The sequence below is a fragment of the Condylura cristata genome, unplaced genomic scaffold (genome assembly GCF_000260355.1).
Source record: "Condylura cristata isolate star-nosed mole 26May11 unplaced genomic scaffold, ConCri1.0 scaffold00018, whole genome shotgun sequence".
Classification (NCBI taxonomy): domain Eukaryota; kingdom Metazoa; phylum Chordata; class Mammalia; order Eulipotyphla; family Talpidae; genus Condylura; species Condylura cristata.
Genome location: NW_004567119.1, coordinates 38,884,588 through 38,901,625, shown reverse-complemented (window position 1 = coordinate 38,901,625; position 17,038 = coordinate 38,884,588). Strand labels below are relative to the sequence as shown.

Below are 17,038 nucleotides of genomic sequence, written 5' to 3'. Positions count from 1 at the left end.
CTGTACCACCAGGGAGGGCCCAATTTTTTACATACTTATTTAGAAAAAGCTTATTTTCACTCACTTGGCCTTTCTTGTTCTAAGTTAAATACACAATTTTTTTTTTCATTGAATTACTGAACATGGTATACCTGCTAGGATAGAAAAAATATATATAAAATGGACTCTCACCCTCTCGATACCCACTTAATCTACTTATGGGTATTAAGTTGTAGTGATATCATACCTTTAATAAATTTTAATCTTTTATCATTTGAGACAGCAGCCTTATGAAGATATGCAGCATCTGTACACTTTATTTCTACTTACAATATAGTAAAGTATCAGAATTCAGAGATCATTTTTACTTTTTTTACTTGAAATTGTAACTAGATTGTGGTGATAATTCCAGGAACAAAAATCCTGTCTGCTTGTCCATGTTTGGGCCTGAGGAAACATCCTTTATTTGTTAAACTACTATGTTCAGTTTCCTCAGCCTTTCATATAAGTTTATGTTTTCTCTTGCAGTTGCAGAGACCAAGGACTACTTTCATTCTTTCTCCATATTGCTTGATGGGAGGCATTATGGCCCCCAAAGACATAATGACAAATACTCACGCTAAATCCATCCTCAATTCAATGAACTCCCTCAGGAAGAGCAATACCCTCTGTGACGTGACCTTGAGAGTAGAGCAGAAAGACTTCCCCGCCCACCGGATTGTGCTGGCTGCCTGCAGTGATTACTTCTGTGCCATGTTCACTAGTGAGGTAAGTGCTCAGCCATCTCCTCACCTGTAACTTGTACTGAGTCAAATAATCGAAGTTTGATATGACCATGAATTTCTATAGTGAGGTGGCTAAATGCACAGACTGGATAAGATCTGTCACTTGACTGTACCTTAGTTTCTTCGTCTCTAAATTAAAAAATACACGGTAGCTTGTGGTTATTGTGATAATTACATGAGAAGTGCTTAGAACTTCTTCTAGCATGTAGTCTAGCATGCTTCTGCCTGGAATGTGATAAAACACCAATGCCAGCTGTTGGATTTTACTTACTGTTTCTTCAATTTGTATTCCTAATTTTGCCCTAAAGTGTAAAATTTTAGGGAGATAGGGAGGGGGAATGGAAACAAAAGTGGGTTTCAGCCCTCACCCAACTGCTAGTAATATGAAGAAAGTCAGAATTCATTCTACCAGTGTGCATTTTAGAGTAAGGTCATGTAAGAGCAAGAGGACTTAACAGGCGATTGTATAAGCATATGGAAAACACTTGGGTGGAAAAGACCCTGCCTCTAGAGGTTTACAAAGGCAAAAACTCTAGGCAGTTTACAAAGGGAGCTGGGGAAAGACTGGCTTGACACGAGAGAAGGTGGTGTGAGGTCGAGGAAGGATAGTCTCAGTATTTGCCTGGCAAAGCCCTTGAAATGCAGAGGGAAGCTGTTGAGTGTGTTGTGAGTTACTCGTAGCTGCACAGCAGAGAGCTCTGCAACTGTTTACTTTTCAAGACTGAAGTCTTATTTTTTTTTTTTAAAGATTTATTTTTTTATTCATACAGAACTGGGATACAGGCCAGAGATGCGGAGGGTGAGAGGATTCACCAGAGACAGAGCGGGGAACAGAACAGGCAGATCCACGAAGTACACTGCTGAGGGGAGCAGCGGGCAGGACAGGAGAGGTCTGCCGCGCCATGTGGTCACCTCCGGTGCAGGCGGGAATCGAACTCATGCGGAAGTGGCCTTAGCTTCTCAGTGCCGTGCTTTAACCCGCTGCGCCACCAGGGAGGGCCTTTAAAGAGATTTAAATGATTTTTACTTTTAAAAAATTTGAACCGATGTGTACATCTGCGTTTATAATATTTATTTACATGTTGATGTTTCAGGCAGCAAAATGTTAACCCCATCACCTTAGTGACTGCGCTGCTTACTGGAGCACGATAGGAAAGGTAGTGTCACAGTAAAGACAGCAACTGCCTTTCACGGGCATGGCCCACACTAGGTGATCATTAGGTCTCACTCACCTTAGCGGTAGATGTTACCATCTCTACCATCTCATTTATAAATGAAGACAAGAGTCTTCAGCATTAAATAACAGCTTAACATCACATCACTCGTAAATAGTAGAGGTGGCATTTAGTCCTAAATTTTCTGACTCTGAAGCTCAAATACTTTTTTTTAAAAAAAGATTTATTTATACGTACAGAACTGGGGTACAGGCCAGAGACGCAGGGACAGTGAGAGGATTCACCAGAGACAAAGTGGGGAACAGGCAGACTGACAAGTACACTGCTTGGGGAGCAGCGGGCGGGTCAGGAGAGGTCTGCTGCACCATGTGGTCACCTCCGGGGCAGACTGGGTTCAAACTCATGCTAAAGTGGCTTTAGCTTCATAGTGCTGTGCTTTAACCTGCTGTGCCACCAGGGAGGAGGGCCCAGGCTCACATACTTTTTAACTACTTTACCTCCTTAGCCTCTGAAGCCTGGGCTTTTAGATTCTGAAATAAGCCAAAATAGTTTATGATGCTGTAACCCAGTGGTCACTCAGTCAGCTAGTAGGAAAAGCATGGAAACCTGGCAGGGTGTCCAGCTAATCCAGGCTAACTTTAAAATGTACTTGTGCGGCCCTCCATGGTGGCGCAGCGGGTTAAAGCCACTTCAGCATGTGGCAGACCTCTCCTGGCCCGCCCGCTGCCCGCCCGCTTAGAGTTGTTCTGCCTTTTTTGCTCCCCGCTTTGTCTCTGGTGAATCCTCTCACTGCCCCTGCACCTCTGGCCTGTACCCCAGTTCTGTGTGAATAAATAAATCTTTAAAAAAAAAATGCGCTTGTGCAATATAACATGAAAGACCTCTGTTCTATATGGACCTCCACAAGAAGGTAAGAGGCAGCTGGCATTTCACTGAGTACAGAGAGTGTCACTGCTAAACATGACATACTAATGGACTGGGGTTGCCAGCTGCTAATTGTATACTGTGCATCCTGGTCTTTGTCAGCTGGAAGTTTTTTCTACACAAACTTCTACACATTCAGAAATTAGTATAGACTTCTTTCAAAGAAATCTTTTTCCTTGTTTTTTTCTCATCAGTGATTATTATTTTTTTTATTTTTCATTTCTTTATTTTTTAAAGATTTATTTATTTGTGCAGAACTGGGGTACAGGCCAGAGGCTTAGGGGTGGCGAGAGGCTTCACCAGAGACAGAGAAGGGAGCAGAACAGGCAGATTGGCGAAGTACACTGCTGAGGGGAGCAGCGGGCGGGTCAGGAGAGGTCTGCCACGCCATGTGGGTCACCTCTGGGGCAGGCAGGAATGGAACTCAGGCGGAAGTGGCTTTAGATTCTCAGTGCTGTGCTTTAACCCACTGCGCCACCAGGGAGGGCCTCATCAGTGATTATTTTAATAGTCTTTCTTTACAAACTGACATCAGATAAGAAAATGCCAGATGATTTTGTCTGTAATACCAAGAATATAGAAACCTAAATTCTAGGCCCAATTCTCTTAATTCTTTGTGAGCCTAGCAACCATCTATCTGCTGAGTTGATCTATAAAATAAAGTGATTAAACTAGATGGTTTCGTTGCCTCTTGAGCCCTGAAATGCTCAATTGTGACCCAATTAAAAGGTCAGGACTGAGGCAAGAGGGAGGACCTGAGTTTTATCTGCCTCTTACTAGTTAACTGATCTTAAGTCACATAGTTTTTTTGAACTTTAGATCCTTTATCTTTTTTTTTTAAAGATTTATTTATTTGTTCATACAGAACTGGAGTACAGGCCAGAGGCTCAGGGGCAGCGAGAGGAATCACCAGAGACAGAGTGGGGAGCAGAACAGGCAGATCAATGAAGTACACTGCTGAGGGGAGCAGCGGCCCTTCAGGAGAGGTCTGCCACACCATGTGGTCACCTCTGGGGCAGGCGAAGTACACTGCTGAGGGGAGCAGCAGGCGGTCAGGAGAGGTCTGCTACACCATGTGGTCACCTCCAGGGCAGGCGGAATGGAACTCATGGGGAGATAGCTTAAGCTTCTTTGTGCTGTGCTTTAACCCACTGCACCACCAGGGAGGGCCAGATCCTTTATCTTTTAAATGACAATAGTATCAGATCTCACTTGCCAGGAGAATCAGATGAATTACCTCTGAAAACTCAGGTTTGAAAAAAATTTAAAGCAAAATAAAATATGAAATGATGCCAAGTTGTTTTAAGTTATTACATAGTGACTAGTGGGAATATAGTTTAAATGAGAAACTTTTAAAATAAATGAACTTCTGTGTTTCTTTTTGTGAGTAGTTACATTGTAATAAATGTAAATGCTTTTCCAAAATAATGTACTAGTGGCTTTTTTTAAATGTTGGGTATTGATTTTTTTCCTGGCTTTGGTGGAAAATACTTTTTAATTCTTCTGGGCTAATGGAGAAATCATTGATAGAGGTGTTTAGTTCATAATGGAGATACAGTGGAGTCTTGTGAGTGATAGGAATTTCTAAACTAAGGGTAAGCTCTAGTAAAATTTTAATAAGGTAATCAATTTAAAGATAGTTTATAGGACCTCCCTGGTGGTGCTAGCGGTTAATTAAGTCTTAGTACTGGGAAGCACTGCAGCATGGGTTCAATCTCCAGCCACAGCAGACCCACAGCAGACCTCTCCTCACCCACTGCACCCGTAAGCAGTGTATTTCAGTCAGTTTAGCTCTTCTGCTCCCCGCTCTGTCTCTGGTGAATCTTCTCACTCTTGTGTACCTCTAACCTACACCCCAGCTCTTGTATCTATAAATAAGTAAATCTTTAAAAAAAAAAAAAAAAGATAGTTTATTATCTGTAAATGTAATAATGCATATACATACATATGAGTCTGTTGAGTAATCCCAGGTAAACAACTAGTGGTGTCTGGACAGTATTACAGAAGAAGCCCTTTGAGGATGACCTGCATGTTGCTTTTTTCATCACTACCAAGTGTAGTCTAAGGCGAGATTAGACAGTACTGGGTCATCCTGGGGAATCACAGCTGTAACCCACAGGTTCTTCTCCAAGCATGGCATTTCATTGCAGTTTTGTGTTTTTGTTTTATTTTAAAATTTATGGACCCTAGTGGTATATTCATGGAACTATGGCACTCTATTCGGTAATATATCTGTTTGTGACACAAAAGAAGTGTTTTAAATTACTAGTAAATTTTACTAGTAAAATTGATATTCAAGGAAAGTGTCACCTTACTTTGTACTCTGGAACTATGTATATCATTTCCTCATTCGAAAGCTACAAATAGCTACCATGCTGGTTTTATAAAAAGCAAACACCATGATTTTTTTTTAAAGGTGTGTATCCAGTTCACATTGGTAATATCTCTCAAGCTTTTGGGTATGAGGTTCTGCCTTTATCCTGGGAAACTATAACCACAGTAATTTCTTGCCCTTTGAATCTTCAGCTTTCTGAGAAGGGGAAACCTTTTGTTGATATCCAAGGCTTAACTGCCTCTACCATGGAAATCCTGCTGGACTTTGTGTACACAGAAACAGTACATGTGACAGTGGAGAATGTCCAAGAGCTGCTCCCTGCAGCCTGTCTGCTCCAGCTGAAAGGTACATGTGTTAAAGCTCTATTGTTGCTGTCCTGTAGCCTTAGAGATGCTTAAATTATTGATATAAACTTAATCATAAAAATTATGGAGAGCGATGTTTGCCCAGTCTCGATATTAAAGAACTTTTCCAAATGTATTTTTTGGTGCTTTAGAAGAGAGCATTTACCCTTTTTCTGTTTTTATAAAACTGGAAGAAAGGAATAAGAAATGCACTTTCTTACATTACAGATACACTAGCCCTGCAAGGACACACAGAAACTGATACTCACCGCCTCGGATGTTCGGGTGGAGAGGGAGTTCGGGGAGAGCATTTATAGTAAACCCTTTTGCACCTTACCACTTGGAACCCTATAAGTTATCTATGAAAAATTTAAATTGACACACAAAAATGAAAGGATAAAGCTTTCACAAGTTTATATCATGGCCCCTGAACTGTCTTTGTCTTACCAGAAACCAATTGCATCTCTGTTATTTTTAGTTTTTATAGGTACCTTTTCAGTCTTTAATACATGAAACAGTGTGAAACATTTGCATTAGTGCACAATTATAAAAGTTTATACTCTGAACTTTTCAATTGGTGAAATAAGAGATTATTATTCCTAGTATCTTGTTCCTTCACTATAATATTTTAGTCAGATTTTATGTAAAGTAGACACTCAGTTACATTACATTATACTAAATTATAATTGGTTTTATAGTTTGATTGCCAAGAGTCTTTTAGGTATTTGTTTGTGTCACTGCCCATAGAAGCAGTATGTCTTGCTATACTGGTTTTCAAGCTGAAGCAGGGACAGGGTAGAGACTTTGCTAAAGGTCACAGCACGTCACATAGAAATGGGACTTGAATTCCTTAAGCATAGAACTTCTGATCTAATTCTTCCTCTGATACAGTTTCCTCTGACGTCAAGATCCAAGAATATAGATCATTTCACTTCTGACCAATATCCTGAAGCAGTCACTGCTTTGTATTTGTCTCAGGTGTGAAGCAAGCCTGCTGTGAATTCTTAGAAAGTCAGCTGGACCCTTCTAATTGCTTGGGCATCAGGGATTTTGCTGAAACTCACAACTGTGTAGACCTGATGCAAGCAGCTGAAGTTTTTAGCCAGAAGCATTTTCCTGAAGTGGTGCAGCATGAAGAATTCATTCTTCTAAGTCAAGGAGAAGTGGAAAAATTAATCAAGTGTGATGAAATCCAGGTACAGACTTGGCTTGTTTGTGTAGTTACTTCAAGACTGGACTACTACAAAACTTGCAGAAAGCAAGGCGGAGTTACTCTGTTTCTATAGCAGAACTTCTTAAGTGTCCATCTTGATTGAAAAGGATTTTTAACCCTCTGAAATGGTATCTCATGTTTGTTTGTTTATGGAGCAGGAGTTTATACTTTCCTTAGTGAAACATGTGATCCCAGTGGTTGAGAATCACCATTAAAGTTAGTTTCTATAGAAACTTCTCTATTACCCATTCACTCTTACAAATCTTTGTTGAGAATATCTATCACATATCAATCATTATGCCGGCTGATAAGGATCTAAAAGTGAGTAAGGTACAATTCCTGTTTTCAGAGGATTCACAGAATAGAGGTGGAGACAGACATAAAAACTAAAATTATTATAGTAGAGTATGATGAGAATAATAAAACTATTTAAAGTATGGAGATTACACAGAAGGAAGAAGAGCAGGTGTTTGCCCTGGCATGGATCATAAAGGTTAGAGATGATAAACAGGAATCAGATCATCAGGAACTTATAGGAGGAGTGAGGGGCCAAGTAGTAGTTCTTCGCCTAGCAGAGAGGACTTGGGCCTAGGCAAACATTCACCAGCTTAGCCCGGAAAGAAAAATCTTAGTAGCTCTAAATCATAGCACCAATAGTTGGGCGCTAGTTATGTTGCATGTAGGTTCGTGTAATAGTTAAGCTAACAATTTGAGTAAGAAATCCAATATAGGGCTGTTAGACAAATGAAGCAATAATAAGTGTGTGTGTCAGTTTTTTTTTTTTTATTATATTGTGCTCTTGAGACCCATAGCATTAATCTTCAGTGATCCAATATTTTAACATGTTTAGTAGCTTCTAGAAAACATCTAGCAAAGCCAAGCAATAAGATAAAAGCCCTCTCCTTGGGTTTTATTTCCCTAGTTAGGAGAAATTGGATTCTCCAGAAAGACTGTGTTCTCCCCCAACCCCCGTTAGTGTTCCTCAGATAATAATAACGAATTTTGAGTGGATGGAGCTCCAGAAGTTAGTGGCACTTATACATATGCACCTCAGGGTAAACAAGGGATAATGGAAAGAATCAAAGTTTGGTTAATTTTTCTAAGTGCTATAAAAGGAATTTGCTACTTTCCCTGCTAATTTTTCAAAGGGAAATTTGACTAGGGCACCCTGGTGACACTGTTTCCTACTAAGGAGGGGTTATTTTCAGTTTGTTATGATGTTTCATACCAACCAGAAAAGCTGCTGTTACAAATACTGCTTGGCCCAGTATTTGCTAAAGTCTTGTTCTCATACTCATGGTGCGGGACATCGTGTCTGTTGCACTGCACTCTGCCAAGTATGGCCAGAAGATACTCTTGAGACTTGGAAACTGGCAATTTGGCAGACTCTCTCCACACATTAGAAAACAGCAAATAGGGGCCCTCCTTGGTGACACAACAGGGTAAAGCACAGCACTGTGAAGCTGTCACAGCCACTGCAGCAGAGTTCCATCCCCAGCCAGGGAGCTGAGCCACAGGGCTCGGCAGACCGCTCCTGACCCGCCCGCTGCTCCCCTCAGCAGTGTATTTGAGTCATCTGCCTGTTCTGCTCCCCACACGGTCTCTGGTGGATCTTCTCACCCCCCCCCCAACCTCTGGATAAATAAATAAATCTTTTAAAAAAGAAAGGAAACAGCGAATAGAATGAGCACTGCAGCTTGAAGTTTACCACATAAGCTAACACTCTGCATTTACCACAGGTTCATTTGCCAACTACTGTGCACTTAATATGTGTCCAAAATAATTCCAAGTTCTGGGAATCCAGGTATGAAAACACAGACAAGAACACACAGCCTGTAAGCTAAAATCTCTCATGGCATTATTGCTATTTTTTAATCATAGCAATTCCCAAGCCCGTCCATTTTTCAGCAGTGGAAACGATGACTGCCACCAGCTTTCCTATCTGGGCATTCTGGCTGCACTGTGAGTTGGTCACCTAGTTAGTTTGGTTTCTCTTTAAGCAGAAAGCACTCACAGAAGTTACTTAATTTTACTTAATTTTCTGAAATAAAATTAGAAGGAAGAAAAAGCACAAATAACAAACCTGTGTATTCCAAAGCTGAGAGAGTCTGAGAACTTTCATGTAGTCATCCTGTACTGCCAGTCAAGACTGGCCTTTGCTTTCCTTCTGTTCCATGTACCAGCCAGAAATAGGAGCCAGCTGGCTGGCTCTCTGTTGCTAACTAACGCTTCCTCTCATTATATAAAACTGCAATCATTAAATCAATAGGAAGCAGTATATCATTGGTTAAAACAGCAGTGGCTTTAGAATCTGGTCTTTAGTTTTAGCTGGGTGACATGTGTTACCTAATCACTGATCTTTAATCTCCTATAAAATGCGGATAATATTCTGAGCATTAAATAAGAACGTCAATGCCTGATACTAAAAAGAATTCTCTATGAAGGTGTATTATGGAGGAATTTTTCTCCAGAGTGAAGCATTAGTGTTGGTGGTTTTTGTTTTTGTTTTTTCACCCAGTTTAACGGTTTCTCTGCAGTTCTGTCTTAAATAAGATCAAAGATCTCTGCTCATGATTGAAAAAACCCCGTCTATAAGTTGATGTGTTGGATTTAAACTTGAGTGTGTCAGAATTAAGTGTGTCAGTTTGTTTAAAACTATCAGTATGTCATCCTTATCATTAGCAAAAATTTGTTTAAAACATCGTGGACTCTTCTGCACCTTTCCCCGAACCTACTTCATCTAGTACGCTGGGTTAGTTTGACCTTAAGAATGTGTCCCCAGTGCGTACATTTCTGTCACCGGCACCTTTTGCCTGGTGACCAGAAGCCACTCACCGGCCTCGCAGGTGTCAGTGAGGCCTAAACTATCCTTCTCATGGTGGTCACAGTGATCATTACAAAACAGAAATACTGCTTGATACCTTTTAATGATTTCCATTTGCTGTTAGAGTAAAAGCCAATTTCTAATGCTTTCTGTGACTTGGCTTTTGCTTACCTCTTTAGCTTTAGCTTTTACCACTTTCACTCATTTCACTATACCAGCCTTCTACCATTTCCTAAGCTGCTGATTCTTTCTTTTCTAGGACAATGCCGTGCAGTAGAATATTCTGTAAAGATGGAAAGGACTGTATCCAGATTGTTGACCACTAGTCATATGTGGCTATTGAGCATTTAAAATGTAACTAGTGTGACTAAGAAGCTGAATTTTTATTTAATTTCAATTAATGTAAATAAACGCACGTGGGTCGTGACCACACATTGGATAACAAACCTGCGTATTCCAAATGCCTATCTTCTGTTTGAAGCGCACTGCACATACTAATAAACAGTTAACTTAAATTCAGCATTTACTATTTGGCTCATTGTCAGATATTTGTGAGCACTTACTTAAACAGTTCCAAGTACTGGAGATCTCTTGGCTGCCTTGGAGTCTGCTCTTAGTCTCCCTGACTAGCTGCTGCTCATCATCGTATTTCAGTCTTTTGCTTCTGCAGGAAACCCCCCTCCACCAATCCGTGAATGTAAATTAGGAAATCTCATGTCATTCCATCTCAGAACCCCTGTCCTTTGCCCACATAGTAGACGGTGGAACTTAGATTGTTCATTTTTCCAGTTTAACAATCACTTCTCCACTTAAAAGCAAGGTTCATAGCTGACTTGCCCACCATTGTATAAACAATGGCCTCCAGCATAATGCCTGACACTTAGTAGTATTCAGTAAGTCCATCAAATAAGTGAACTTTGGAAACATTTTCTCTATTCTCATTTCTTGGGAAAAGTTCACAGAGTGGTTTCTTTAGTCACAGTCATACTCTGACAGCTATTTCTCAGAACAGATACATTCTGGGGGCTGGTGAAGGTGTCTGTCTTTGGGAAGTCCCTTTTGGGAATGTTCTTTATCCTCTTTCCCCCTAAAGTCCCATAATTGACCAAAAAGATTTCAGGGTTGAAAAGAGCACTGCGGTAAAAATGAACCTGCTATTGATGGTTTCTTAGGCACTATCTTCCTAGTTTCTTTTACCTGGTTTAGCTATAAATCTTTTCCAATTAGAAAAGATTGTTTGAAAAGATTGTTTTCTCATGAGCCTACTTATTTTTGTTTTTATATTTTTTAAAGATTTATTTATGCATACAGAACTGGGGTATAGGCCAAAAGTGCAGGAGCGGTGAGAGGATTCACCAGAGACAGAGTGGGGAGCAGAACAGGCAGATGGATGAAGTACACTGCTGAGAAGAGCAGCGGGTGAGACAGGAGAGGTCTGCTGCACCATGTGGGTCAGCTCCCTGGCCAGGGCTGGGGATCAAACTCCTGCTGCAGTGGCTGCTGCTAGCTTCAGAGTGCCACCAGGGAGGGCCCCCTACCTATTTCTGGAATATGAGAAGTAGTGGTGGCAGGGGTAGGGATGAGGAAGGAGAAGGTAGGCATGGTTGCTTTTTGAGGTTGGGAGGTAGTTGGAAAAGCAGAAATCCCTGATGTATGATTATACATTTCAGGTGGATTCTGAAGAGCCAGTCTTTGAGGCTGTCATCAACTGGGTGAAGCATGCTAAGAAGGAACGAGAAGAATCCTTACCTGACCTGCTACAGTATGTCCGGATGCCCCTTCTGACGCCCAGGTACATCACGGATGTAATAGATGCTGAGGTGAGTCATGGAGAACACACCGAATCCAAAAGCTTGAATATCTCTTGTAGCTTAGTCCACACTGGTCATTTTACTGTAAACACATAGCCTCCTGGGTAGCCTCTGCTGGAATGCCAGAGGGGGTGATGCTAAGGGGTCTCCTGATACCCCTCCACCTGGCAAGGCAGCCTCCTGATACAAATGAAAACCTCTGGTTTGTTATGTTGTCTTTTTGTTTCATATTCCCCTCATTGTGTTACACAGGTAATATCAAATAATAAACTTTTTTTGCCTTGAGAAAGACACTTATCAACTCGTTATTTTTAACTCAAGTAAAGCCAACAGAAAAGCATGCTCTGGTGACATGTTAAGTTTATTTATAAAAGTATCTCTGTCTTCCATCTTTGTAGTATATTTTCATGATTTTTACCACAAACATCATCTATCTTACCGGGATCGTACTTTGACAGACCGCTTGTTTGTAACATGTAGATGAGGCTCGGGCCAGTGTGTTCCTTTTGCTGGCTCAGCCCTAGATCTCTTTGGGAGTTAATAGCAAATATAGTTTTTCCAGTTGTTCTCATAGCTGAGTTGCAGGCTGGTTAGTATCACACCTCAAACATTCTTTTCCTGCTTGTACTCTTTTGCACAACCCATCGATACAGCCCTCGGGTCTATTTCTTTGTATTGCGGTTGGAGCCAGTCTCTGAGGGCTGAAATCCAGAGTCACTCGCTGAGGGTGCCTGGTCTCGCACTCCTTCCCTCTGAGCTCCTCTAGGGTCCCACTTGGTTGAGCCCAACCAGAGGTAGAGGGGAGGGGGAGGGGAGAGCTCCTGTTTGTGAAGAGCAGTCTTCTGAGCCAGAGAGCGGAGGGGGAAGGGTGCAGAGTGGGCTGGGAAGGCCAGTGCAAGGTGTCCAGCCTGAGCGCTAGGAGAAATCGACATAGGTCTATGTCAGTGCTGTGAACCTTGGGGAGATTATTTCAGACAAGATCTGCTTCTTCCTGTCATCCCAGAAAACAAGAGACCTTTTGGTTTTCCTTTAAATTCTTATATACTTGTACTTGCATAGTCTCTGGAAGGTTGTACAAACTAATATAAGCCGTTACCTGCAGGTGCCCAGGTGGATGGGAAACACTTTTTAATACACCTCTTGCTAGCATTTGTAGCCCTTGATTTTTGAACCAAAATTGTTTTAATCAGTTCTAGAAGCCCACAGCACAGCCATTCCTGACAGCCCTCCTGGAGTCACAGGACTTTGGAAACTGATGTTCAGTATTAAGTTAATTCTTTGTACGTGCCATTTATACTCCTGTAATATTAGAGGTGGCCCCCATGGCTCACTCTGCCGTCTGCTGTGTTTCAGCCTTTCATCCGCTGTAGTTTACAGTGCAGGGACTTAGTTGACGAAGCAAAGAAGTTTCATCTGAGGCCTGAACTGCGAAGTCAAATGCAGGGACCCAGGACAAGGGCTCGTCTAGGTAAGTTAGCATCTTGGCTGAGTGAATCAAGGATATTTGCAGGCGGCGTGATATAGCGGAAAATACTTTCTGTACCAAGTGCAAAGACTGTTTCAGACCTGCTTTTTCTCTTCCATTAATTGGGTCATCTCGAACAAGTCATTTTCTACCCTGAGTGTTCTTTCCTATAACACAAAGACATCTTCCCTATCTGTTTCACATAACTGGAAAATTCTATGACATAGTGTGTGAAAGCTCTTTATATATTGTCGAGCATCTTGCAATGTAAGTTATAATTTTGTTTCCATATTTGGAGTCTGTGAATTAGCAGTTATTTTGAATGGCATGCAGTAAGTACTATACCCTCATCCCCCACATCTCTCTCCTTAGGTGTTTGTTCCAATCAAGGAGAGGGAAAATGGCCACATGGTTATGAGTGCAGGGAAGCAGAGAGGCTTGTGCAGTAATATCCAGTAGTTAAGGGCCTGGACTCTGGAGCCAGACTGTGGGTGCAGAGCTCAGTTTACCACTTCCTGGGTGTATTGACTTTGTCAGGAAAATTAACTTCTCTGCGCTCTTTGTTGCCTTCTCTATAAAATGGGGATCTGATCATAGCGCCCAGCTCCATAGTTGTCAAGACTAGACGAAGTATGTTTTCTAAAAGACATAGCACAGGTTTGAGCACATGATAGGTATTGTTGATACAGGTTAGCTGCTTTAGCATACTGACCTAGGTTCAGAGCTCAGCCCCAACAGTTACCCTCGGCCGGGTATCACTTTATCTGAGTCCATGCTTCTGCCTCTAGTAGGAGCTACTGCATTCTCACTACACTGGATTATTACGGAAAATAAGCGAGCTAATATCTAAGACGCCTAGCATTGTAGCTGGCTTGTAATCAGTACCGGATATTACTTCTCTCTCACTTCTGATTTCACTGTCCCAAGAAGCAAAAGCATTTTGTAGTTTACAAATTGACTCTATGTATGTAGTGGTTTTTCATTTTTATCATTCCTATTGTCACTCTTCACTGTGGACTCACACATGTCGTCAATGTAGAAATTTTACAAATTTTACAAATTTTATATAGAGGAACAAAAACTAAAGTCATGCATGATCCCACTGCCAGAGATACTGCCTTTTGTTTAAGGGGACTCCTAGAGAAGGAACCAGTGATAAATGTTCTGTTATTTCCTGCAGGATTACAAAACGTGACTTTTATTTCATGCTCTGTACAAAGATATATAATCAAATTGAGGTAGATTGAAGGGCCAAGTGTGAAAAAACGATGAAAATATTAGAAGAAATTATAGAAAAATAATTGTTTAAGTTCTGGGTAGGTGTGCACCCCTTTCTATTTTTAATTGTAAAATATATGTAACTTAAAATGTGTTATCCTTAACCATTTTGAAGTATATGCTTTCATGGCTTTAATTGTATACTCAGTGCGCATTGAAAAGCCTTCCTCTTCCTTCTGGTTTTCCCCTCTTCACCCAGGAACCTATGTAACTAAAACAATAAAACAGAAGATTTTATTGACTACATCAATTTTTTAAAAATTGTCAAAAGATACAGGCTGAGAGAAAATATACTCGAAGTGAATAACAAATGGTCAGCATTTCTTTTTTTTTTTTTTTAAGATTTATTTATTTGTTCATACAGAACTAACTAGGGTACAGGCCTGAGGCTCAGGGGTGGCGAGAGGCTTCATCAGAGACAGAGTGGGGAGCAGAACAGGCAGATTGGCGAAGTACACTGCTGAGGGGAGCAGCAGGCGGGTCAGGAGAGGTCTGCCGCACCATGTGGTCACCTCCGGGGCAGGCAGGAATTGAACTCATGCGGAAGTGGCTTTAGCTTCTCAGTGCTGTGCTTTAACCCGCTGCGCCACCAGGGAGGGCCCAGTCAGTATTTCTAACAATAAAAGAACCCATATATGTCCCAAGAGGAATAAAAAGTATAACCCCTAGAAGGTTGGCACAAGGCAGCACATGAAGAGAAATGTTAAGTGGCTAGTAAACATTGAAAAATATGCTTTAGGAGGAGGACTGGAAGGGAAGACTGGAACAAGATGTTTGTAAAAGTCTAAAATGGGCACACCCTTCATGTCCCCCCCTTTGGGAATCGATTCTGTAGAAGTAAAGATGTATGTATAAGAATATGAGCCATAAATTGCTAATATTGCCAGGAAAAAAACAGAATACAACTTAAAGTCAATCTGAAGGGGAGTGAATGGTGAACAGAATTATAGCACACTATCCTGTGACCAAAAAAAAGCATTGAAGCAGATTGAGTAGACAGAGACCTTTTCACTGAAAAATAAAGAGGCAAAATCTCCTCCATATGTGTAAATGTTTGCCAGCACATAAACCAAAGATGTATGCAAGGATACGTACTAAACCTTTAACAAGATTACTCCACGGGGCAAGGATTGAATGTTCATGTTTTAGTTGTGCACCTGTATATGAAGTCACCACTATAAGCATGTAGATACTTTTGTTCTTTAAGAAATGATAACAAGCATATGTATTTTGCATACCCTGTGAGCCAGTGATGTCGTAGAAAGAATCGGGCACTAGGTAAGATGTTTTACCTGCTTTCTCTCCCCGTTCAGTCAATTACTCCGCTGTTTGAGTTTGAACAAGTCCTTTAACTCTGTATTACTATTTCTAAACATTTTTTTTCTTCTTCTATATATTAATTCTTTTTTTTTCCAATATAAAAGAGCTATTTCTTTTTTGCTGAACCAAAATTGCCCCAGAGAGTCCACGGTAGCACTCACTAATTGAACGCCAAATTGAACTTAAGCCAGTGAGAATTTTTTGACCTAGCAAATCCAGAAGATTCTTTGGAGGTGCATTTCCTGCATTTCCCTGGACAGGCAGCAGAGGTCCTGCTTATTCAAAGAACTTTCCTATTACCCTGACCTTGAGAGACTCAAGTATGATTCAACATGCGCTCATAATTTTGAGGTTGTTTTTCAGAAGTTCTAGAAAACAAATTCTGCAACTCTTACTGACTAGAGTCCTAATTTAACATCTTGTCGGTGCCTTAGAAGTAAAGTGTTCCTGCCAACATGTCCTCTACCCATCCCTGTTCATTGAGTTTGCTAATGGATAATGACTCTTCTGCATACAGAAAGATATTAAACTTGTAGCTGAGTAAAAATAGCATGCTAAGTAAAGTATGGGGGTTTTGTTTTATTTATTCACCTTACCCATATTCGCTTACAGATAAAGTGGAAATTACTCTTACTGATTTTTAGCTGTCTTCTTTTGTGAGCTAAAAAAATAAATGCATATGGAAATGTAGGTCTCTGTTATTTTAGCAGCTGTGCAGTCTGCCTGCCTCTTCTTCTAACCACCCAGCGTGCCCACATATGCCTTCCCTGCACCCACTCTCTGCCCCTGCAAAAAGATAGTGACTGTGACACAGCCAAGATGCCTCCATTTTCTCACTGTGCTTTTCCAAGCCTTTCTTGTCAGATTTTTAGATGCATTTCCTTCATCATAAAAATAAAAATCTAATAAATAAGAAGGTTCTTTTTTACACATTAGATTGTTGGAATAGTGTGCCCAACTTTAAAGTCTTAGGAGTTCTTCCAGAGCAGAAACTTCCTAGGCACAAATGGAAGAAATCACAAAGGAAAAGATAGATGTGCCTGACTAAATAAAAATATTGCACATTATGAGACAAATCAACAAAATGGATTTGCTCCACACAACAAAGATTAAGCTCATTTCTATGTAAAAAGCTCATAAAAATACATGAGCAAAACACTAAAAACTCATGTATATATTTTGTGGAAGGGGAAGTACAGCTGGCTATAAAAAATAAGGGGAATACACCCTAATTCATTAGTCTTACAAGTGATAGAATACTAAAGCAATAAATGCAGTTTTGTTTGCCAAGTATCAAAGATCAAAACCAGTAATGTGTGCTCCAGCTCAAGTCCGTGTTCTTCATGCCAGCAACTCATCCATTTCTGTTTTAAGTAGATAATTGAGAAAAGTTTAATATGTAAGGATATTCATATATGGTTATTTATAATCAAAATTATGAACTCCTAAAATGCCTAAAAACATTACATTCATATATTTAAAGATTTGGTATCTTAGGAAAATGAAGTTAAAAAAAAGCAGGATATGGCCCTCCCTGGTGGCGCAGCAGGTTAAAGTACAGCACTAAGAAGCTTAAGCCACTTCC

The 17,038-nt window shown here is 40.6% G+C and overlaps 1 protein-coding gene across 1 annotated transcript in view; it reads left to right on the top strand.

Moving 5' to 3' along the window:
- KLHL12 (kelch-like family member 12) overlaps positions 1-17,038 on the top strand; it is a 24,580-nt gene that overhangs the window by 1,748 nt on the left and 5,794 nt on the right. Inside the window, exons 2-6 of the mRNA XM_004685517.2 lie at positions 508-747; positions 5,390-5,543; positions 6,521-6,738; positions 11,250-11,399; positions 12,744-12,858. Of these exons, the coding sequence (XP_004685574.1) occupies positions 553-747; positions 5,390-5,543; positions 6,521-6,738; positions 11,250-11,399; positions 12,744-12,858 (832 nt within the window). The 5' untranslated portion in view covers positions 508-552. The remainder of the gene's footprint in view (positions 1-507; positions 748-5,389; positions 5,544-6,520; positions 6,739-11,249; positions 11,400-12,743; positions 12,859-17,038) is intronic.